The following is a 24,098-nucleotide window of genomic DNA, read 5'->3' as shown; positions in this document are numbered from 1 at the left end:
AAGAAGTGCTGGAAGAGAGCGCCGTCACTCTCTTGGAGTGGTCGCCTCAATCCCGGGGCGCCAACATCATTTGAAATGTCTGGGGCTCGTTGAAAGTATCGCTGGCGTACCATCCCCTCTATCAGTCGCCCGAGGATAGGCTTCGATCCACCATCGTCAGCGACTAAAATGTGCTGCGAATGAACACATCGCTGATCAAGTCACTCTACACTTCATTGCCTTCCACGTTGAGCGCTGTCATCGCTGCCGCTTCAGACATGACGAGATACTAACTGATGTTTGGAGCGTGACGTGTCCAATTCCCCGCCGGCGGGCAGGGTCTGTCTGATGTAGTGAATGATTGTCGAGAAAACTCACTTCCTGCTCATTGTCTTAACCTAAAACATTCCTTTATTCGTATCCGTTTGTTTCATCGGGTTCGACCCCCATAGTTATCATTGTTGAGTGCTTTGTTTTCCTTTCGAGTCAAATAAATACTGAGCATGTTGCGCGCACATCTTGGTGCGTCTTGTCGCTGCTTACCGCACACACAGTGAATAAATATACGTGCACGCGCTCAGTACCCCAGCCTTTCGAAAGAACAAACGAAGCATGCTGTCAAAAGAAGTTTGTGGAACGTTCTCCATTATCGCCCGAAATTATGGGGTATTACGTGCCAAAACCACGATCTGATTCTGAGACGCGCCGTAGTAGTGGGCTCCGGAAATTTTGACCGCCTGGGGTTCAACGTTGCCGCTAGTTGTCAGGTTATTACTAGGATTTGCAGCAGCCGCAGACAATGTAAACAGAGACCGCAGATGCACAGGTCTCTGCGGCAGTCCACAAGCTCAAGGACGGTTTTCGAGTTTTTGTCGATCCTTGGACAATAAAGGATAGACTATATAGCGCAGTGGCGGCGGGCGCCGAGTAGTTGTGGGGGCCCTGCAACGCCATTTTCTGGTCACCATGTTTGCTCTAGATCCATTGTCAGCATGTCGTAGAAAACAGAGAAAAAGTAATTATGAAAACTAAGCCGCAATGACCCGAGTTATCGGGTAGAGAAAATTCAAAACACGAGCCAAATGAGAGTTACCGTCCGCTTGAAGCTTTCGCGGCTTTATTGCGTACATTTCACTCTCCGACGACGTAATATGGTGCAACCCAATAGGAGCAGGTCATTGGAGAAATTCGGCGCGCCATGGCTGCCAAGCCTTCTCAGTCAGTAATTATAATCAGGCTGAGCAGGTCCGATCATAGTTTCAACAGCTTTTGCGAGGCGGCCTTCGTTGCATCAAAGTGCTCGGCATGTGATGCGTCATTCCCGTGGCTGCAAAACCTCACCCGCGGCTCTGGGACACTTGGGGCTCATTCGCACCGGCGACTGACAGTGTTCGCGCGACCAAGTTGGTCGCAAAGCTACCAGTCGCAAATGGTCGCAAACCGTCGCTTTTTTCGAAAAGCGACCATTTTGGGCCAGTCGCTCACTGCGCGATTCTTCAGTCGCGCGACCGCGGTCGCAAAACTGATAAACCAATCAGCGGCGTACCGGAAGTGATCTTTCACATGTCTACATCCTACCTCCTCCCGCGTCGCGGCAAATTCCGCGTAGATTCCGAGAGTTCTCGCTGAGAACGATAATCTCCGGGATTGCGACTTGCGGGTCGCGCTCAGCCGGGCTTGCCGGTGTGAACATCAGTCGCCTTCGGTCACATTTTGATCGCGAGTCGCAAATGGTCGCGCGACCTCCTCAAGTCGCCGGTGTGAATGAGCAATTAGAATGGTTGTAAAACGTAATGTCGTAGCTTCTTTCGCAGTACTCGCAATGTAGTGAGAAAGGAAGTCAAACATTATATTTGTAACCAATCATCATATTGTCACTGTCTTTCGTCACGTCCTGTCTATGAAGTACACAAAATGGCCCCATCGTGGCGATGTCATCGGTTCCGCTCAACAAGCTTTCCCTGGCTTGGGTGGCGCGTGGTGGAGTGCAGCTTCCGTCGGCTTCGGGAACACAGCAGACGAATATTGTTTTCATTTTTAACTTTCCATGGCTAGGGCATATCCACATGTCTGCCTGGTGCAAAGGGCACAGCTAAAGTTACTCATCATCATCATCATCATCATCATCATTCGGCAACGTTTTTTGATCCAGTCGACCAAAACTGCACGTTTTCTTTTTTTTTTCGCAAGATGTGAGACCGGATTAGTTGTTAATCTGTGATACGCACAGCGCGACAGCAGAAGCAGGACGGAAAGGCACGACGGAAGCGGCGGAGACAAGCGCTGCTGTGCCCGCGATACGGACAAAAACATCGCCACAAACGAACGTTACCTTCGTCTTCTTCAGTCGTGCCTTTCCGTCCTCTGCCTCCTCGCGCTACGCACATCAACGTTTCTCCGCAATCTCTCCTGTTGGCAACAGCCAAGAGGGGAGGATAATTGATAATGCGTATACGCGTCAACAACAACAACAACCAACAGTGCAATTACACGTCCACAGATGCGGGCCACACGTGTGTCCGAGACGGCCTGCCTCCTGGTCATCGCCCTCCTGGCCGCTGTTTTCTTCCTCCTGGCCGAATGCCACGGCACCGAGAGCAGCCGCGTGGGCTCCGACGGCACCTTGCAACAGTGGCACAGCAACGCCTCGTCGGCAGATGGCCGGACGTTCACTAACTCGCAGGTGAGTGTCTTCGAGAGCGGAACTTCCTTTCAGTCATGGATGAAGGAAGGATCAGCCCCGGCTGGCCCCCGCATGCAGTTGGAAGTGCGTGTGGCGGAAGTCACGTGGTGGCTTTTCCCATTGGGACTGGTGCGGCCATGCATCAACGTTGCCATAGCAACCGCGTTCCAGAAGCTTTCGCTGCTGCGCTCTAGGCCTCTGAACAGTGAGGCAAGTTTTTTTCGGCCCGTGTCTTTATCGCAGCAGATTCTGTTCGCGAGACAAGCTGACTTTAGAGTGTGGTGCGTGAGCTTGAATGTTGTGTTTGGGGTCTATGTGAATGTTAGCCAGCAATAGGGACACTCAGGTAATCACGGCGCGGTTCTTCGTCGTCGTCTTCAACGTGCCACGGAAAAGCACAGGAGCCGCCGCGTCTGCTTCAGTAAAACTGCTACAGAAGTTTCGTAGGCTTTGTTCCGACGCGCTTCGGCAGAACACGCTTCCGGCGGCTCGTAGCAGTACAAGTTCAAAGCTCACACCTATCTGCTCCGTCGAGCTGATTGGAGCCACTAAGCCTTAAGGGCAGACCAACATGGCTGCACTTCCAGCTTCAAAAACGTGACGTCAGGGCCTATTTTGTTTCTTTCGTCCGTGATTTCAGTACTATGCTCAGTACTTATCAGAAGCCCCCTCCCACCTCGTAGCTCGCATCAGTAGGCAGTTGCCCACCTGAAACCAGACTTCAATTGCAGATTATATGGGGGGCATGTGTTCCTCCCTTCGCGAAAGTGGCCTTTTCACGTTCCCGAACTAAGTGCATAAATTATGCGAGCTCTTATGAGCTATATTGCATGTGCGAACACTAGCCTATGCAATGCTTGCGCAGCGCCATATAATGTACTCTCATCGCACCTTCACTGATGTGATGACGACCAAGGAATGTGGAATTGATATGCACATAAATTCACATGAGTGAACATAGACGTTGCGTCGTCAAAATGCCACCATTACTATTCGGGATCAATACTCCATTTTTTTTTTGCTATTAGATGCAAATCAAACGCACGAATTTATCACAGAAGGCTATGATACACAAAAGGGAGAAAGTATAACAGCTTTAGAGAAAGGGTTATAACAAGGCATTTATATGGCAAGTATTCAAAAGCGTGATTTTATTTTTCTCGCAGATACTGTTTACTCGATGATGCAAGACATCTACTCTCCGCCGTATCGTGTCGCTATTTTTTTTTCTTCAATTTTATTGTTATCGTTCGTACCGACAGAGTAGCCGATCTAGGCGACTAGGGTGAAGCGGTCCTACGTGAAGCACTGCAATTAGCATAAAAATATATACAGTCGTTTGAAAATCTGGCCACGGCTTACTTGCTATTAAATACTTGAAGAGCGCTACGAAGACGCGGACTTAAAGAGGAACATGTACGACGGACAAGGCGCTACTTCCAACTAAAAGATTTTTTAGTCCGCGTCTTCGTAGCGCTCTTTTCTTCAAGTATATGCAAAACCAACTCGCCCACATCAAGCTTCTGTTGCTATTAAAGATCAACCGCCTCTAAATAAGGAGTTATGCAGGCTGCTGCTGCGTGTGTCCTGGAAAGTTTGAAAATCAAAGAGCTTTTTTCCTTTTGGTCGTTAAAAAATGTACCACGATTAAGCAATTGATTAAAATGATGCTTAAAGCAACACAGCAACACAATGGTTATCTATTTCACTTATTTCTTCCTTAAGGGCCCAAAGGCTCTATATTGGGGAGGGAGGGGAGAGCACACAGAGACATGTAAGCATGAGATAATACAAGAATAGAAAATATCACAGCAAAATGCGGTTACCATTCAGAATGCGATGTTACCATGCAAAATGCGAGTGAAGCGAGAAGCCGAGGGCGCCGTTTAATATTCACCGCGAAAGGTTCTTTCAAGAGCGCCCGAAGCTCTCCACACAGGCGTTACGGCACTCCTATAACGCTGTGGCCAGCTAGGAATCGAACGCAGAACCTCGCGCTCTGCACCGGAACGTCATAGCCACTGATATACCAAGGCGGGTGCCCAATAATGTCAATTAATGGTAAAAGAAAAAAATAACATAGAAAAAATACTCGCGTTCTTTTTCTCATTTACATATTGCGCACGCATTCACACGCGCTGATCACGGCCACCTCGAGATCGCGTACGAGATGGAGTTGCTGCAGGGGTGTCTCCACCCCGTAGGCGATCACTTGGAAACCGCGGTCCTGCCAGCGTCGGACGACACTCGATGAGATGAACTCGCTTCCGATCGACACGGCCGACGACCCTGCTATGGCCGGAACCAGGCGCTCAATTCCGTAGGCCTCGCTTACTAGATCGCGGTAGACGCTGGAAACTACGTTGTCCGCACGATGTTCCCGACTGCCGTTAACGCCGCTTACGAAAGCGGTCGCCAGGCTCGCTTCTTGCAGGCGTAGCCGGCGCAGGAAGGTTACGTCGTTCGCTGCAACGATGACGCGATTATTTGCATCGGGGTACTCCGCGACAACCGATCTTAAGGCCGCGATCGCGTCGTAGCCCGGGCTTCTGAAGAGTAGGAGGGCAGAAAGTTTCAGCGCATCGAGTTGTTTCAGCACGGAACGTGCAGAGTACGTCTGCTCTCTGCGCGGCTGGGTCTTCTCGCACGGCGTCGTCTGCAACGATAGGCGTAGTCCTTCTTCGGTTACCTTCGCTTCCAGAAGTACTCCGTCGAATCGGCGTGCGGCGATTTCAACCAAGGGGTCCAAGATGTCCGGACTGTCTCGCCGCAGGGAGTTACAAGACGTCGCAAAGATCCTCCCGCGCCTCTGCTCGCCGTCTAGCGGCACAGTCAGCACCTTCTTCGCGCGTCTCGAATGTATCGTGCCGACGATGTTGCAGCACTTGTCGGTGAGGGCTAGCATCATTGCACAAACGACTAAAATTGCAGCGAACTCCTTGATCATTGTTGTTATCCGTGTTGTTGCTGTTGCCTCACAACATGGCTCGTACCCACAGGGGGGATTGGCCACACCAGGTTGGTTGAAAAGGGCATCGAACAAAATACCAAAAGGGGCGAAGGCAATCATTCAAAACGAACCATTAGACAACTAAATGCTAATAGAAAATTGTTGTTGTTTCAAAACATGTCTCGTACCCACAGGGGGGATTGGCCACACTGGGTTGATTGAAAAATGCACCTAATAAAATATCGAAAGGGGGTAAAGGCATATGTTCAAAAGGAATCATTAGGCAACTAAATTTAGCAAAGCAATGAAGGGGGCTAGTTGGTGAACGTTCATGGTTATATTGCGCTCAGTTTTACAAACACGATGTTGCGCTGCGTCCGTCCACGTCCTGTCCTTCCTTAATATCGTGTTTGCAAAACTGAGCGCAATATAACCATGAGGCAACTAAATGCTAAGAGTAATTTCTAGAGGGCCTATACATAAATTTAGGATAAAATGAAAATAAAGTAAAGCGTCCCACAGTCGGTACCCTAGCAGCGAAACCTTCCTGACGCTTCAATGAACTCGTGTATAGCAGTAATCATTGGCCATTGGCTTGTACCTTATTGACAGGCGCCAAAGGACAAGATCTTTGGTGAAGTAAGCGCTAAACCCAGTTTACTAGTTGGAAATGAGAGGAACATTCTGCGGAGGAAGGAGAGGCGGCGGCAAGAAAAAATGGTCCATAGTTTCTGGTTCATTGCAAGAAGAGCAGAGGTTACTCACGAATAAACCAGATCTATGGAGGTAAACATTTCTGCGGGGAATTCTAAAACGGAAGCTCGTCAAGGTCACCTCGCACTGTCATGAAAGGCATTTGCTCGTGTCCCATGGGAAATTTAGGTGTCGAAAATCATATGCGGAAAGTAGGGATGAACCATTACAATTTAAAAATAAAAGAAGTCTAAATCTAGCTCCTGTTATAAAAGCGAAATGAGGAAGAATATTTAAGACTGGGCCACTTAGTGACGCGGATGCGAGTGAGTCACCTGATTCATTAAAAAAAAAAATTCCACTATGACCGGGGACCCAGACAAAGCGGACTTCAGACGTTCGGGGCAAGCGTCGATAATACACTCAGAAGGTGTGACCAATTATTAGAAGTATTAGAGTGCAAACTGAAAGCGCATCAGTAACAACTATTATTTTAGAATTCTGCGGACTCAATTTTCTCATGGCTAGAACACTAGCCAAAAATTCTGCAAGAAATATTGGGGTATAATCAGCGAGACGCAGAGCAAAAGAGAAAATTGTTCCTCTTTAGGACTGCGAAAGCAGCGCTAATTTCTTCCTCTTAACTAGTGGCTCATACCCTCTACGAGGAATCGGCCGAGACGAGGGTGAATAAAGCTAACGAATATAAAAATTATACTGCACTTGCATAGCTGCGAGAAAAAAAAAGTTAAAATAAGCGTTACAGACAAAAATGAATTACGTACCCTAAATCCATATGTACTGGGTAAAAAAGAGACGCTGTTTAACGTAATTACCCTAATTAACCGTTTAAGTACTTTACGGTACATATTTCAAAGTTTCCGGTTAGAACGAATTCTCAGGACTACACCAGTTTCGATATATTTTCAAAGCGTCCAACGAAATGCATTGGCGTTCCAGTTACTCTCGTGCGTCAGTGCATAAAACGGCGGCTTTTTTTTTTTAGGTAAGTGGAACAAAAATGCAGTCTTACCGCAAGTTTGACGCCGCATATCTCGAAACCGGTGCCATCCTCAGAATTCGTTCAAAGTTGATATGCGAACTCACCAGCTACAATCCATAGATAGAGATGTGTTGTAAAGCAAATAATTTAAACTTTAATTAGTGTAACTATGTTAATCATTCGATAAAGCGTTCTTGATTTCTCGTAGAAATAACGGCCGCTTAATCAAGCAATTCAGCTCAAGGGTTAGTATTGTGCTATCTGCCACAGCCAATTTTTTCACAAATTTTGTGCAGTTAAAAAAAACATACGCGTTATACGTAAAGCGTGCACCAAATGAAAGCGGAACACCTGGAGTTGTGGACATATAATTGTATAACATCTTGTATCTTGTATGAAGTTGAGTATCATTGTAAAGAAGTGTCAGTGTCCTTTCTTTTTCGAGCGCAGCTCTTAGGCGCCCGTTCCTGCGTTGAGCGTCGGCGTGCCTCGGCGTCCCACGTAACCGAGCGAGCGAGCACAGCGAATGATGAAAGAGCGAACGCGAAGCGCAGCGGGTGATGAAAGATGGCGATAGCGCAGAGAGCGCGAGGAGGAAAGCGGAGGAGGAAGGTGCAGCGGAGCCACGAGGCGGAGAGCGGAGGAGGAGGGTATGGCGAAAGCGTGAGAAAAGCGTAGCGCCGCGCAAGACGGGCTCCGCGGAGACGATGGCTACGAGACGGCGCCAGAGTAGCGCGCGTCAAACAGATGGAAAGAAAGCGCTGCATGAGCGGAAGTCTGTCTGCGGCTGCTGCTGCGAATCCCGCCCACGCGTCACCCACGCGCTGCCTCTCGCGATCTGCCGATTAGCGATGCAGTTGCGCCGCACTTCGCTCCGTTTGCAACGTGCCGCACGAGACCGATTGTCCGCGGAAGCCAATATATCGCGAAATGAAAACACCTATAGAACCGTGCTCAAATCTCGCATTAATGAGTATCGTAATCGTCGGTGATTTTTTTTTCAGTGCGCTCAACTTAATACAAAATATTGTACAGCTCGATGTTCACAACTCCGGGTGTTATTTGGTCCGCCTTGTACAATAATGTATACGTGCCATCGTATGTGTACACACGATACGCGTGTTTTATACGTATACACGTTTTAAGACACGTTACGTATACACGTTTTAAGTGTCCAGTCGGTTCGGCAGCACTGGTAGTCGGCACTGCATCGTTGTCTTCCTCGATAGAGTTGTTGCTTGTCACAACTGCTTGAGGCAGTGGCCAGTTTGGCCAATGTTGGAGTCATAGAAATTCATTGATGAGCGATACATACCCAATGACCCAAGCTGATCGGACGGTGGGTGCTGAGCCCGTCTCCCTCAGAACAGCAGCCTGATGCTTATGTCCATGAGAACATGGGACTTCCCGTGACCCAAGTTGGTGGGAAAACGATTAGGTAGATCGACGGACAGGCAGGCAGATAGAGGCTGGAAAGGGTGTCAAGTATGCTAATCGCATTACTGCTTTCATTTCAATAAATATATACTTTCAAGCGAACAACTCCTTCACGAAAGACATTTTTTTTTGTCTTCTTCCCTTTGTTATTGCACGTGTGCTCGGTCGGTTCCTCGGCGAATGAAGTGGGCCAATCCCGCCCAGACAGGGTAGTATTAAATCGGGTTAATCCCGATCCCATAGTAACGAGATTGCACTGAGTGTGGTGAGGGGCTTTGAAGGAGTTTGAAGTGAAGGAGGCGCGAGCTTCGCGGGGAGCTACGGCGCCAGCTCAGTTCTTGCGTCCAGTGCGCGAGTCGCTGCGTATAATGCCACCTTTCTTCCCGGATGTGTCGCGTGTTTGCACTTGCTTCGTCCTTTCGGTGCTTTACATGGACCAGAGTTTTCAGCGCTTGCATAGGCGGCAGCCATATTTTACCACGGGTTGAGTGATCAGGCGAACGAGCGCCGCGATAGCGCTCATCCTTATCTTATCGCATACGCTTGCCACCAGTGTGCGCTCGCCCTTGACTGCCACGTCATCAAACCCTCACTACTCGCGCCGGCCGCGCCGACAGATTGTTGCTGTTGCCTAGATTATGTACGTTTGCTCTAAACGCGGGTACCAGAGTAAAAAAAAAAAAATCACCGGCGATTACGATACTGCCCGATACGAAATTTGAGCGCAGCTCTATGTTTTCATTTCGCGATATATCGGCTGGACAATCTGCGGACATTGTCCCGTGCGGCACGTCCAAATGGGGCGAAATGCGACGCGACTGCCTCGATAATCTGGAGATTCACAGCAGCCGCCGCCGATAGACCCTCCCAGACGACGCGTGCTACCTTGGCGCCACCTCGTAGCCATCGTCGCCGTATTGTTTTTCTTCTTACCCTTTCGCCATGCCCTCCTCCGCTTTCCGCCTCATCGTTCCGCTGCACCCTCCTCTCTGCTTTCGTCCTTGCGTCTTTCGAGCCCCCCTGCGCTCCGCATTCATCTTTCATTGTGCTCGCTCGCTCGATTACGCCGCCGCCGCCGATTCTAATCGCAGGAACGGGCGCCTATAAGAGCTGCGCTCTAAAAGTCTGGTTTATTCTGGCCAGAACTTCAGCGTTAGATGAAGCTAACGCGCTGCCTCTGACAACCATTATCGATGGTTCCTTCCAGATTTTTTTCTTTCCACCGTGGCTAAGCATCCCCGCTCTACTTCGCCCCATATTCCCCGCGCGCTCGTTTTCCTCTCACGCCGTGAGTTGTTGTGGGGGCCTATCTCCCATGGTCCTTCCTTTTATTTCTTAATGGCCATAGGCTTCGAGATTGTCACGTGACACTCCCCCCCCCCCCCCAATGTTTTTCACCCTTGCTGATGACGCAGCAGCGCGCTCTCTCGCCCCTGGCGGCGGCCTCGCAGGTGCTGGCCTTCAACGTGTCCAACTTCGTCGCCGTCATGTTCCTCAAGGCGCTGCTCGTGGCGCTGGGTCTCGCCACGGGATTCAGTGGATTCGGCCTCTACACGGCCAGGCGCACCGACCCGCCCGAGTTCACGCTGCAGTACCGGCCCAGGCCGCCGTCGCAAGCGGTGCACGAGCCTCAGGACCACGGACACGTGCGGTATGCGGCGCGAACGATATCCGGCGCTTCGCTCTATCCACGGCCTCCGAGATCGGGCGGCGTCGACGGCGCGCACTGCCCAATCACGGAGGCCGTGTTGTATCCATAGGGTTTTCTTGAAAAATTTAACTAGAGGGAAGTTCCCGGCGCTCCGCTCTATCACGGCCTCCGAGATCGGGCGGCGTCGACGGCGCGCACTGCCCAATCACGGAGGCCGTGTTGTATCCATAAGGTTTTGAAAAATTTAACTGGAGGGAAGTTGCGCGTTGCGATCGCGCACCTACCATGGTAACGGCTATTTAATGTCTCCAAGCGCACACTGGGTTATGAAGGACGCCGTAGTGGAGGTCTGCGGATTGATTTTAACCACCTGTGATTATTTACCGTATTCTTTACGGTATTGCCTATTTTGCCCTTCCCGAATTGCGGCCGCTGCGGCCTGGATAAAATCCGCAACCTCCAAACTCAGCAGCGCAACACCATAACCAAGCCAAGCCACCTCGGCTGGTTCAAGCTCATACCAAATCAACTTTTCAACGGATAAAGAAAAAGAAATGTGTTTCTCCCGAAAGGCGAGGCATGTATTGATAGTGATAGCAAAATATGATGAACTATACGAAGCAGGGCTCGTAGTTATCACCCGTACAAGCTGCAGTAAACGTTCACTTACTAATTAAACTAGCAAGCGTGGAGTCACGCGCGCACAGGCGAACATGAAAAGATCTCGCTCGATGACCGGAAACACTCGCCGACACAACACCGGCTTGCTGAATAGCGCGAACAGAAGGGAGCGAACGCTTCCGCTGCCTAACACGTCTCCGAAACGTGGAGATTACGCGACCTCCAGCACCAGGCGCGCAGAAAGACGGCGCACGCGCAGTCACCAGCCCGATCGGCTCACCACGATTTCGCACCCGGCAGAGATTAACCTCCAAGATATGGTGCGAACCGCAAAATGTTTCTACCATCTCCCGCACGGCCGGGTTGAGGAGACCCGAGCTCACTCTCCCCCGCCCCCTCCCTCCTAGGGCGATCTTAATCACGTCACCTCCTACGCTAGGCGTGCATCAAGCCTCGGATCCTTCTCCTCTCACCCTAGCAAGCTTCCCCTCGCACCCACAACATACAGCGCGCGGGGCGCGAAAGGAGCTTGTCGCATTTGGGCTTTTACGGAACATCACGGCGACGCCAACGACAAAAAATTCGCCCGGAGTGTACACATGATTGCTATCGCAATAAAAGTATTACACAAAGCGCGGTTGCGCTTTGCGTAAGCTAGCGTGGCCTTCTTGTGCAAGCCAGCGTAGCCTTTTTTTGAGCCAATATCGAAGCAAAAAACAAAGGCAGAATTCAACAGAGTTTGGAACAGCACCTCGGAGCACTAAGCTTTCTACGAAAGGCAATTTTGGCTGGATGTCCAAGCTTCGTTCTTCCCTAAGACCGGAAAGGAACAGAGTCCATCCTACTGGTCGAGACTCCTACTTCCAGAAGTATGTCGAAATTAGATTACGTCTTCAAGCGTAATCTCGTAAATAATTTTTATATATTGTTTCTTTATGAAAAGGTCTTAGCTGACTTTACATGGGGCTGGCGTATCTAGGACCTCATTATCTTGTGACTACTTAAAGAAAAGTGAAATCTAACTTAACTGCTGCATCCTCCACCTGATCGCGTGAAGTGCCATAGTTCGGGACGGAGGAGAGCTGGATTGGAGAAGCAGGGAGAGTGGAGAGCTGCCGGCCACGCGAATGCGTTGCTCGGGCCTTGTGCGTGTGCTCTGAAGCCGTAAACAATGGGGGCTAATAGGCCCCATGCGTGGTAGTAGCGTGAAAGAGCAACAAAAAAAAACGCAGCGAGGGGCACATTCCAAGCGTTTAAGAAAGTGTCGACGCTAAACAAGATACAAATAAGAGATGAAATTAGTGAATAATTAACATGAAAGGGAGACAGAATAGAGATACGATCAACATTTAATCATGAAATCATTTTAACCGCTCTGTACGTCGATCTAGTCTTTTGTAAGGTCGACGCAAGTGTCTTACTCTTTTGTTTTTGTTTTCTATCTTTCTTGCTGCGCTAAACGTTTTCGCAGTAACTCCGTGTTGGTTGCGTTATGCTGCCGGTTACTTGTGCATGCAGCCTGTGCGTGTGAGGTGGTAGGCAAGGCCTGTGACGTAGTCTGCGGGCGAAGAGGCTCGCTCCTATGAGAACAAGGGCACGGTTGCATTCCTGTGAATTTTCGGATGATGTCGCGACACTGTGGCTTTCCTTTCTTTTTTTCACTCGGACACGATTGTGACCGCTATATTCACCGAGATAGTTTCTTTCAATGCCCATAGCCAGTGTGCAGCCCTTTTTTTAGGGGATAGCACAAGCACCCTCACTTCCTTTGTGCAGGTGGGCGACCACATACCTGACTTCCTTGAACACGGGTGACTACCGGTGCCTCAAGAGGATTGCATGCGAACAGCCTGAAAGGGCCCGTTTCTATGCCAGTCTAAAGGACACAATCGTGGCCGCGCTCAGGATGGTGCCGTGGTAAGCGCACACCTGTGGTTTTAGACAGGGTTACTGCGGAAACTCGCTCCAAAAAAAAAGAAAAGAAAAGAAAGAAGCTTCCACGTTCGACCAATTGCAAAGTCGAACCACGCTGCATAGAATTTCAGAAACATGTCCTGTTCATTTTATACTCTGGTGTACCAGACGTCACCATAAAATGTTCCTTTTTTTTGTCCGCGAGTACTATTCTGAGTATTGTCGCATTCCGCGATAATGTCGAATTTGTGACTTGGTCAGCTCCGATTGGCTAAAAATGGCGCCACTACAAAATTAGACAACACTGTGGAACTCAAAAATGTCCAATGTTCAGAATCGTACTCCTCATGTCACACGAGAACAACTGAACGAAATTACATGCAGTATTTTAAGCGTTCGCGTAAGTTAATGTTCTGGTATCATTTAAATTTATTGAGCAGAAGAGACAATGTGTACATTATTTCTTTACCGTTTAGCTGGACTTGCAACAACTGCATATTCCACATATTATACAAGCAACCCACTTCTGGGATGACTTATAGGGTGTTGCAGTGCTCGATCGCCTAAGCTACGGTGCTTTCTTCCTTGCGACACTTCGTCGCTGAACGCAAACAAGCAAATGGACCTGCCAACATCACAGAGCTCCCTGGCACAGGCTTCTGCGCATGCTGCCGCCATTCAAATGCATTCAAAACGCAGAAATGCTTCTCTCTCTTTAAGAGAACTAATGGAACAATATTGAGAAAATTTGTTGCATTTCAGGAAGAAAGTTAAATTCTAGTGACTGCAGAAGCGGAATTTTGATATAGAGCTTGGAATTTTTTTCACAGATATAGCCGAAAATTGGCAAGGTTGAAAAACTTTGATGCCATTACAAACACTGCGACTTCGATGCCATTACAGTAATGTATCTTATGGTTGGTAGGTAAATGATGATAATGTTTTATTTAATGAATATTATGAAAGGCAGTGTATCACATGCGCAGTTACCCAAATTGGCGTCAAAGAGCTTCATTGAAGAGTAGCACATAACCAAGTGACCCAAGCTGGTGTTAAGAAGGCTCACTGAAGAGCACCAGTTACCCAGAGCTACACACCCAGCGACCCAAGTTTGAACCCCACCACAGCAGCCCAGTGATCTGCCCATTTGACTGTGGACTACCTGAAAAAAAAATTTAATTCTAGAGTTTTACGCACCAGGACCACGATCTGATTATGAGAAAATTGGCTTGTGCTAGTTGGTTGCCAGTTAGTTCAACGTTGATAACACCATCGTACGTGACATATTATGAGGCACGCTGAAGTGGCAGACTCTGGATTAATTCTGACCTTCTGGGGGTTATTTAATGTGGGCCCAATGCACGGTACATCGGCTTTCTTTTTTTTTTTTGCATTTCACCCCATTGAAATGCAGCCGCCACAGCCAGGATTTGATCCCGCACCTTCGGGCTAAGCAGCGCAACGTAATAGCCACTACACCACCACAGCGGATCCTTGGACTACTTATAGTGGCCCAAGTTGGCGGGAAAGAGGTCAAGTGCAGACATAGAGACAAACTGCTGGGTGAAGTTTCTAAAGAATGCTAATAGTACTAAAAGAAAAGGTGCCAAACAGCCCTACTTTTCCAACTCTTTTGAATGAGAGACAATGTTCAAAATGAGTGAAAGCTTTTATTGTCATGAATCAGGTACTATATGCCTCATACAATAAACACCATTACGAAAGTTCAAACATTTGGCAAGTGCTGGCAGTGAGAATTGTCACTACTTCTTATTGTTTTTTTTATTCCTTCGAGGATGCTGAGCACAGGCATCAAGGGCTTGTTTTAATCGATAGCTGGAAATGTTTATCTGGAGACAGTGCTGCGCAAAGCTAGCTGCATGACTGAAACTTGTCTCCTTTTCAGGATGTTCCCTCACAACCCCAACCACGACAAAATCACAGAGGAAGTGAGGCTGGCTGCACGCATGGGAACAAGGTACCATCAACTCTGCCGCATCAAGTTCCCGTGCAGAAGCCTCCCATCACAAAGATGACATCAAGAGCTTTCGTAATTTTTTTTTAAACATGCAATGCATATACTCCGAACACAGCTCACAACGCTTATACTTCATATGCACATCATCATATGGATGGCGCAATCGTTTTATAATAGATTAACTCTGTCACAACCTCTCACTGACTGCTTATGAAAGGAAGCCGTCAATTTAAAAAGGATAGATGCTCAGTGTAGCGTGTGAGAGCTTTTAGGTTTTACTTTCCTCGCTGCCCTTGTTTTGTGTAGGCAGTAAAAGCCAGGGAAAAAAAAAAAGTTCAATGAGTCATGGAAAGCCAAAGGAAGGAATGCCGTGTGGCAGTCAGCGGAAAGGACTGCCACTTAACATGGCCTTTAAACTTGATTGGGTTTAGCAGTGAAAAAGCAAAAGAGGGCTGTGAGAGATGCCATTGTGGAGGGAGGGGGGGGGGAGGGGAGGCTCTGGACTGACTTTGACCAACCCACATCCTTCAGCATGCACTCAATACTTGGTACGCACGAGCATTTTTTTTGCATACCGCCATTACAGTTAAACTTCAATTTAACAAACTAGGATATGACGAACTAAAACTAACATCTTTCCTGCCAATATAAGCATGACACGCATATATGCTTATAACGAATATCGGATATGATGAAGGTACACTTGCGTAAAGTGGAACATAGTTTTGACAAGGCTCGACTACATAATGCAGCTGCCGCAGCCGGGAATCGAACCCACGACCTCATGCTCGGCAGCGGAATGCCACAGCTACTGAGGCTAATCTGGCAACATATTGTTAGTATATGCTAACTACGCAACTCCCAACAAAGAAGCCATCTTGCATTTGAACATGTTTAGTCGTTTGCCACATGGCAGCACGTGTGACAGAATTGGCCAAGGCACACGACAAGGCAACGGGGAAGGCATTGTGTATCCACAAAGCTCCAGAGCAAAGTTAAAAAAAAAACATCAACCAGTATATAATCTGCTTATGAGAATAACGACACTGCAAACATTCAGCCTGCGTTAAATTGTTCTAGTCCATCCGAGAGCAGAACTCCCCGTGCAAATGGCATCATGGGAGCGGCCCTGGAAGTGGCTTTCACTGCACCTCATGAAGTCAGCTTGACTGGTGTAATGCAATGCCACCCATATATATAGATATATATACTACGTTAATGTTAATACACACCTAATGAAACAAATGAGCATGGTTGTTACATTTGTGATCAACAGGCTGTTACTTGACAATGCTTGTACATCAAGTACTTTAAGAACATTCACTGAACAGTATTGTTAGTACATGCACCTCTTCAACACCATTAATGATGAACCGCAGCTATGGCAAACATATGCGGCTGAATAGAGAAATTTAATGCTGCAAAAGCGACTTAAACAGACTATTACAGGTAAAATCAGTGTCACAAACGAATAGATTCGCTTTCATCAAGCCATAGATTATGACTCGCAGTAACTGTAAAATGAGGAACGAAATGAAATACAAGAGCACTTCTTTCTGTGCTTTAGGGAAATGTGTTCAGGCACAAATGTAATTTAAAGTCGAATGTATATATGTGAATAAATGTGCATTGTGAAAGAAACTGTCCTAGGTCTCTTCCTTGTGCTGCTGGAAACACAGAGTGGCAATGGCACAGTTGAAGTTTTGCATTTAGAGACAATTTTAGCTGAGGCCCCCCCCATCCCAATCCCCTTTTTAAATATATGTTCAATGCAGAGATGCTACCATTAGAGAACCACCGAACTTATCTGAATGAAATGTGTCGTGCATAAAAGAGAAAAGCACAATTACTGACTGGCAGGAATGGATTTTTTATTTGCATTCTCAAATATCTAGCCAAAATACTGTAGCTGAACATGAAAGACTTAGAAAAATAAAAATTTAACCTCCGAAGTCCCAATGTCAATAATTTCACAATGGAAACAGCCATTGCAGTCCTGTGAACAGCAATAAAGGCCACCAAATATAATGTGTCAGTTTACAATCTATTTTAAATGGTTATTCTGTACACATGTATCCTGCTAAGGCCCCATTAGTATCGGACATGGGCAGTCATTGTATCATCACTGCTGCGTTTCAGTCATGCGCAGTACTGGCGGCGTGCTGTCTTGTGCCTACACAAGCAATGCTCTCAGTAAAGAATTGTTTCTTCCTGTTCGGGCCAGGATGCTGTGAGCATCGTGTTTGTGCTAAGATGGTGTCAGAAGCGGGATTTAGACACCACGTCACCGGGAAGAACCAACTGCATGTCGAAAGCAGTCCTTAAGTACGCAGGAGACAGCGTGCCATCAGTATTGCACATGACTGATGCACAGCTGTGCCTATACGACGACTACGTGTGTGCGGTACACCATTCACAAACTGTTGCTTTATGCCACTCCCCAATATGATACACAAATTTGTCTGCTTTGGACATCCTAATCATTATGACCATTAATTAAGATGTAATTTAGAGAAATGAAATATGTATCTTTTCATTGCGGGGTTGCCCAGAGTGCATTCTTAAATGTAACACTTCAATTTTTTTAAATACCCGATTTAAAAAAAAAATTTGTCAAGAACCTGAGCATCAGAATAAAAAATGTGCTCACAGCAGCCTATCTAACCTTATCTTTCAGATTCAACAAATTTATTCAAATCTGCTCAGCAGTCACCTAATAAAAGTGTTTCTGCATTTGACATGTTCTTGAAAAGGAGAGGTAAGAGCGGAGAAATCCTCTCGATGAAGTGTGTTAAATGTGTGGCAAAGATAGAAACACAGCCACGCTTATTCAAAGCTTGGCAATTTACAATCTCTAGATATGCAAAGTACACCACGAGTTTTCAGAAATAAACAAATACCACAAAATGTATTTAATACAGTTTTCTCTCACTAGATAGTTCGTGTCAACACGTAGCAGCACGCACTAAATTAAACTGCCACAATCCAAACTGTACATAAAAGAGCATTTGAAGCGATGTCTACCTATTCTTATGGCACTGGATACATGCAAGCAAGCTTTAAATGTAGGCTTCAACAAAACAAATGACACAGATCAGGCCCCAACACTGGGAAGTCAGCAAAGTACCCGTAGATATTCACAAAATGCTACAAGGCACCTAATTCGTATTGCCTACAAATGCACCATCCTACACACTTGAATAGAAAAGCAGCTACAGTCAAACCGCAATATAACGAAGTTGTACTTGCAACGAAAACCTTCGTTAAATTGCAAATTTCTTTAATTTGAGGTTTCAAAGCTTTAGCACTAAAAACAAATTCCCAGAGCGTTCCTAGTTGGCAGTACCGTGTCACTAAGCACTTCTAAACAAATCGCAAGAAGGTCGGGCCATAATAGTATGGTTGTGAGTGCCAGCATGCGCCGTGCAGATAGTGCCGAGAGCAATGCATCTACGAGGCTCACGGCGTTCGAAATTTGCGTGTGTTGTGTCGCGTGGCGCCATAAATCTTCAATGCGACAACTGAACCCACTTAGTGCACCACAGCCGCCATGAGATGGTGCCCACAAATTAATAACAGAAGTGTAACCAGACAAGAATATTCGTCCCGAACAAAAAAGAAAAAAAAAGCCAGTTTTGCCAGAAAGCTAGGCTGAGCACTGATAGCGATAGCGAAGAGACAACTACACGAAGTAAGGTTCGTAGATTTATCGATGTCACACGCCGCTCAGGAAAACAAAGCGGCGTAACATACCTCGCTCGATGACCATGAACTCGTTGTCACAACGCGACCAAATGCTTCACATGGCATCTCGAAAATTTGAGATTACGCGACTACCAACACTTCAATGCACGCGCGCAATGCACGAGCACAATGCATGAGCACAATGCACATCAAAGCTCCAAGTTCCTCAGCTCTGGCTTTGCACTTGCCGCAGATGACCTCCGAGATACAGCCACATGGCCCGCGTGTGAGGAGGGGACGCGTGCGTTATGGGGAGAGAGCAAATAGGCACACGTTCCTGTCCCCCCCCCCCCCTTTGCAGCGCCAGCTTTCGTGTTTCTCCGAGCACAGTGAGCTGGCATGCACCCCCATGGCCTCTGCGAGTTGTTTACCAATGCTACAAATGATGCAGCAGCGTTTGCTGCTTACAGCATCTTGATGCACGCACTTCAACGGCTTTTTTGCCGCTCAAACTTTTCATGCAGAAGGACACTTGAAACTACCTTTGCCTCCTTGGCTGACATTTTTATACTTTTCTTGCTACATTTACTAGCCATACAGGGTCCAAATACATGCTTGAAGTGGTCGTTAAATCGGGAGGAAAATGTACAGTTTTCAATGGAACTAAGCTCGGGAAATCAAAGTAGTTCATCACATCGTGAGTTTCGTTATATTGAGGTTTGACTGAATTTCTTAATACCTAAATTTATATAATACTATTGTACACACTACAACACACTACACTCTTAAATATGAAACATAGTCGTAACACGCACAGAGACAACATCTGAATGATCGGGCTGACGTCGTTATCCCAGCTGACCTAGAATTTTGCCCATGTAGGGCATCACTATGACTAAGAGCACGTGAACAAAAACTAACGTGGATAACGCTTTAGCAAGCGCTTTCTTCGGCCAGTGTGAGAACCATCCAAGACCACGAGTGCAATAATAAGTTTCTGATTCTATGTACAGGTTGTCTATGCAGAGAACAGAGATTAAGTGATAGCCTTGGCAAGGCTGCTACCTGGTTCTGTTCCATGCTACATAAACAAGAGGCCGCCACAACATTACAAAAGAAACCTATCTGACAAGGGGGAATACATATTTCCTAATTCAAACTAAAGCCAAAATATAAAAAGAAAGATAGAGGCCCCCATACACAACTTGCCATTTCAGAACTCTTATGTGCCACATCTCTTCATTCTTACTGCGAACATGGAAACTGACAATTCACAGAGAAGTACATGCGAATTAAACAACAGAATTCAGATTACGAAGTACTGCTGCACGGAGCAACGTGTAATGTAGAGTAAGACTTGAAGATGTGAAGGCAGCAATGCAGTGCCTTTATGTATCGTGCGAGCACCCAAGTGGCATGGATCAGTGCAAATTGAGGAAAAGTAGACTCTAGCACAGCCACTCATGGCTATGTACACCAAAAAAATACGTGGTGGCACGCCACAATAGATTGTGCAAAGCCTTTGGCGAGGCTATTGAGTGATGCGGTGGCTGACCTGTGCCATGACGTAAATAGAATGGCTTTGGTCTGACATAAAGTTAGTTATCCACTGCAATTTTCAGCATGGGGACACCAAGGAAAGGTGCATGACATACTGCAGGACTGTACATTTTTAGTGTGTTCTGCCTCTTCTCAAACGCGCCGACCCAGCAATACGAGAAGACGGGGTCAACGCCTGACGTAGAGAAATATTGGTCATACATTTTTGACCATGTTGACCCCACAGAACACAAGTATGAGGATGCCAAGGAAAAAAAAAAAGCACACGACACAGCACTGTGTCCTGTGTCTTCAAAGTGCAATGCCTCTTCACTGGCACATTAACTATGACATAAAAAGTCAGGCCCGATAGTGGCCGCATACTGGTAAGTATTTGCACATTATTGAGAAATGCTGGTCCTACATAGGGCCATATCGGCTCTATATTGGCCCCAGGTCCCGTGCTGCTTGGGACACACGATGTAACTAGCAGGGTTTCGAGTGTCCCCTCTGACAAAATAATGCACACGTTTTCCATGGCGAGCACAACTTGTTGCTACATGGAGTGTGATGCAGAGGCCTGGCAGCAAGTACTTCAGATGATAGTGCTTTGCCCTAGCTGACTCAAGCTGCCTAATACGAAGCGACACGTTTGTTCATTATGTTCCTGGACAAAGCTTGGCCTCCCCGAATGGTGGTAAACCTATCATGGCGTCCTCTCCTGGTTGTTCCAGAATGTATCAGCAGTGCTTCAAAGGCAGTGCAAAGCAGTACCTGAACTGTGTTGCGAGGCAAAGTGAGCTCCACTAGGGGCACTGAAACACCTGGTCGTTACTGCACTTGCAATACAGCTTGAATGCCGTCTTGCACAAATTTATAATGCTACAAGAACATCTTGAAACAGCTAGTTGGAGTGCCTTCTTAGCTCTGAAGATGAACTGCAGGTACAACACATGCCTGCAGTAGTTCTGCAAGGCCTGTACATATTCAGCAGGCCAGCAGGCCTGTACATCAGGTCTGTATCAGCAGGCCTGTACATATTTAACATGGCAACTACCAGCCCTGCCACCGTCTCTGGCACAGACTACCCAGACACATGACATGGCAGATTATTGTGCATCCTTCCTCGTTGCATCAAACATTTGACTCATGAGTCAATTTAGCTGTGGTTCAAGAGCTTCCCACAGGCAACAGTAAACTTCTGCACAGTAAGTTGCCACGCGAGAGAGTAAAAAGTTTTGTGCAAATACGAAACCTTTGTCCTTTGACAATTCACTGAGCAGCACTTTGGAAAACTTCATTAATGGTAGATATTTACTCACTTCATGCTTCATTCAGGCCACCCTTAGTGTTCCCAGGCTAATGCTGAGTTTGCTGGAAGACTTCAAGATGTAAAGGCTGCCGTGCCTTGGTAGGTGATGCAAGCATACATACACTTTGCACTGCTCGGTGCAAGAAAAGAACGGTAATTCTAGAACAGCCAGTGGCCGTTACAGCTGAGCAACATGACCGCACACTGCCGGAGGTCATTCCGCGGCAGGCAACGCAAAGTGCTGCTTCGTGTATTCCCATACCAAGATGGCTCCGCTAACGTGAACATTGAGAGAACGTATGACACCGTGTTGAGGAATCTCGACACAGACGTCAAGCAGCTGAATCAGCTCAACCGGGAGTCCTTCCTTCTCATTTCTAAATGTGATAAAAGAAAGAAGTGAGAATTTTATTGTGACAATCTCCTTTCTCTATACGCTAATCATTTTCTGAGCCAACTCCTGATCTAACGAACGCCTGAACATCTGCCAAAGGCTTTTTCAAATGCTGACTTGATAGTACAGAACTCTCGGTGAGTTCTGTTAATCAATATGGCCACAGAAATGAAGACATAATACACTGTTAAGATACAACGGCTAGAGGGAAACCAGAAACACATTAGGCTGGAACAGAACAAACTCTAACAATGGGTTATAGAAAATTTACTGAAGTGACTACGCCTATTAACTTGTATTATAAATTTGAATTTGACAATTAACTTCAGTTAGGCAACAAATAAAACGTGTTTTCTCCTAAAAAAAAATAAAACATGTCTTCTGACAACAGTTAACAGCAGCAATCCACAATGTCAGAGAAAACGAAAACTTCAGAAGACCAAATTCATGCACTGCGCGGGGGCTGAGGCCAGCCTCGTTACTAAGGTGCCAAAACGACTTACCCAAGCAAAAGCAGTGTCTTCTGCGGGAAGCTAAACTCATGCAACGGTTTGCTCCCAGTCGTCTGCTCAACACCTACCAGGGTATACCCTTCACTTCGCTTCCCGGGTAGGTATTCTTTCAGCTGGTGCACTTTTACCTAAGGCACACAATGTAGGTGAAAGAGAAAAATGGAAAAACAATAGATTGTAGGTGGCAAAAGGACACCCAAAAATGGCTCTTCAGTTCTGTGCGTTGGTCAACCAACATTGAAGAACGGCATAGACTGGTGACAACTACGTGCTTTTGTTTAAAAACCTGCAGTCATTTGAGTGCACTTATGTACGCACAACTAATACTGCGAGTTTAAAACATTGACTGGCATAGCAAAAAAAGGTTCAAACAGGTTTTAATTGAATAGATTTTGCTAATGAGCAACTATGTATAGCACAAAATCCACTAGATGAAGAAAGTTTTGTAAGAAAGAAGACTATCATCCACCCAAAAGTGGCATAAAGCTACAGAAAGAAACCCACATAGGTTCCTCGGAAAGAAAACTTCACAGGTGACGAAGTGCTGAAGATCTTCAAAACGTGTTCTGCAATTGCAAAGATCTTCTTTAATCTCAAAAAAAAAAAAAAAAAAAGAAGAGACACTGGCTTTTCTTTACAGCTTCATGCTAATGTCAGGTGGAGAACTAATTTCCCTTTCAGATTTTTAAGACATTTTCCTCAAGTCCTTAGTGATTATACGCAGATTTTTCTCAGCAGTAATTATTACATGATCTCTTTTTAAGTAGCAGCTTTCAAACGGGGGAAAGCACAGTCTTCCCAAGGTAATGGTGCTGTAGACTAACCTCACTTATGGTGATCCACTTTTCAGCCGATACGCTCAGTCCTTGGAAGTTCCGGTCTTCAAGGTACTTTAGCGAGCCTACCACAAACTCATTCACTCCGAATACCTCACAGGTCCTGCATAAACCTGCAAAGGTAAAAATAAAAAACGAAGAATATTGTTAAATTTTTTGACAAAAGAATGTTTAGATCACACACTGAAGAAGTTGACTGATAGATTCATCCGCTCCTCCATTCATTCATACAAGGCGTTTGTCCCAAAGAAACACAGCCATGAAATATGCCGCAACAGAGGGCTCCCTATTAACTTTGACCGTCTGGGGTTCTTTAACCTACGCCTAAATCTAAGTACACAAACATTCTTGCAGTTTACCCAAATTGAAATGCAGTTGCCACGGCTGGGAATCGTACCCTCAACCTCTGGCTCAGCAGCAGAATGCCACAGCCACTGTGGCACAGCAGCAAGTCCACACAAAAAAGAGTTAAATTGCAACAAGGCAAACTGTAATGCCAAATTTAGCAATGCAGTCAGATCGCATGATTGCACGAAATTTGAGAGCAAGAACCGGAATCATTGGCAACTGAACCACGAAGTCATGTTCACAACAATTTCGCAAGCCTGACAAGAACTTACCGCCCAAGTTGGGAATGCGGTCGATCAACGAGGCGACGACAATCAGGCCATCACCGGTCTTCTTTTTCGGTACGCCGAGGTCCCACATCAGGTCGCACGAGGCCAGCTGCTGCTTCCAGGGGGTGATCTTCTTCTGGTAGTCTTCTTTGTCGAGAACCACTTCAGCCTCCGCGTTAGTTCCTGCATCGTTTTCATCGTCAGGCGCCAAACTTACTAACTGCTAGCACTTGGACATCACGATCATCAGTAGCCTAATTTGCATACATTGTAGGGTGAAAGCCTCTTCCAGTGA

At 46.7% G+C, this 24,098-nt stretch overlaps 2 protein-coding genes across 6 annotated transcripts in view; one reads left to right on the top strand and one right to left on the bottom strand.

Moving 5' to 3' along the window:
- The window catches only part of LOC142588096 (uncharacterized), a 50,477-nt gene extending 35,510 nt beyond the window's left edge, over nucleotides 1-14,967 (top strand). The window contains exons 2-5 of one of the 2 annotated variants that reach the window (XM_075699562.1): nucleotides 2,480-2,662; nucleotides 10,197-10,396; nucleotides 12,794-12,934; nucleotides 14,838-14,967. In XM_075699562.1, the coding sequence (XP_075555677.1) occupies nucleotides 2,480-2,662; nucleotides 10,197-10,396; nucleotides 12,794-12,934; nucleotides 14,838-14,967 (654 nt within the window). Of the gene's footprint in view, nucleotides 1-2,479; nucleotides 2,663-10,163; nucleotides 10,397-12,793; nucleotides 12,935-14,837 lie in introns of both variants that reach the window. The other variant, XM_075699561.1, reaches the window with a different exon arrangement.
- The window catches only part of LOC142588095 (tRNA (guanosine(18)-2'-O)-methyltransferase TARBP1), a 72,000-nt gene that overhangs the window by 9,648 nt on the left and 38,254 nt on the right, over nucleotides 1-24,098 (bottom strand). For 2 of the 4 annotated variants that reach the window (XM_075699557.1, XM_075699556.1), the window contains exons 22-24: nucleotides 23,807-23,986; nucleotides 23,175-23,299; nucleotides 22,342-22,478 (exon numbers count right to left, since the gene is read on the bottom strand). In XM_075699557.1, the coding sequence (XP_075555672.1) occupies nucleotides 22,342-22,478; nucleotides 23,175-23,299; nucleotides 23,807-23,986 (442 nt within the window). Of the gene's footprint in view, nucleotides 1-8,647; nucleotides 8,778-14,581; nucleotides 21,822-22,341; nucleotides 22,479-23,174; nucleotides 23,300-23,806; nucleotides 23,987-24,098 lie in introns of those variants that run through there. The other 2 variants (XM_075699559.1, XM_075699558.1) reach the window with 2 other exon arrangements.

This window comes from Dermacentor variabilis, chromosome 7, assembly GCF_050947875.1.
Source record: "Dermacentor variabilis isolate Ectoservices chromosome 7, ASM5094787v1, whole genome shotgun sequence".
NCBI lineage: Eukaryota > Metazoa > Arthropoda > Arachnida > Ixodida > Ixodidae > Dermacentor > Dermacentor variabilis.
Note: the sequence above shows the minus strand (reverse complement) of the source record. Positions and strands in the feature narration are given on the sequence as shown.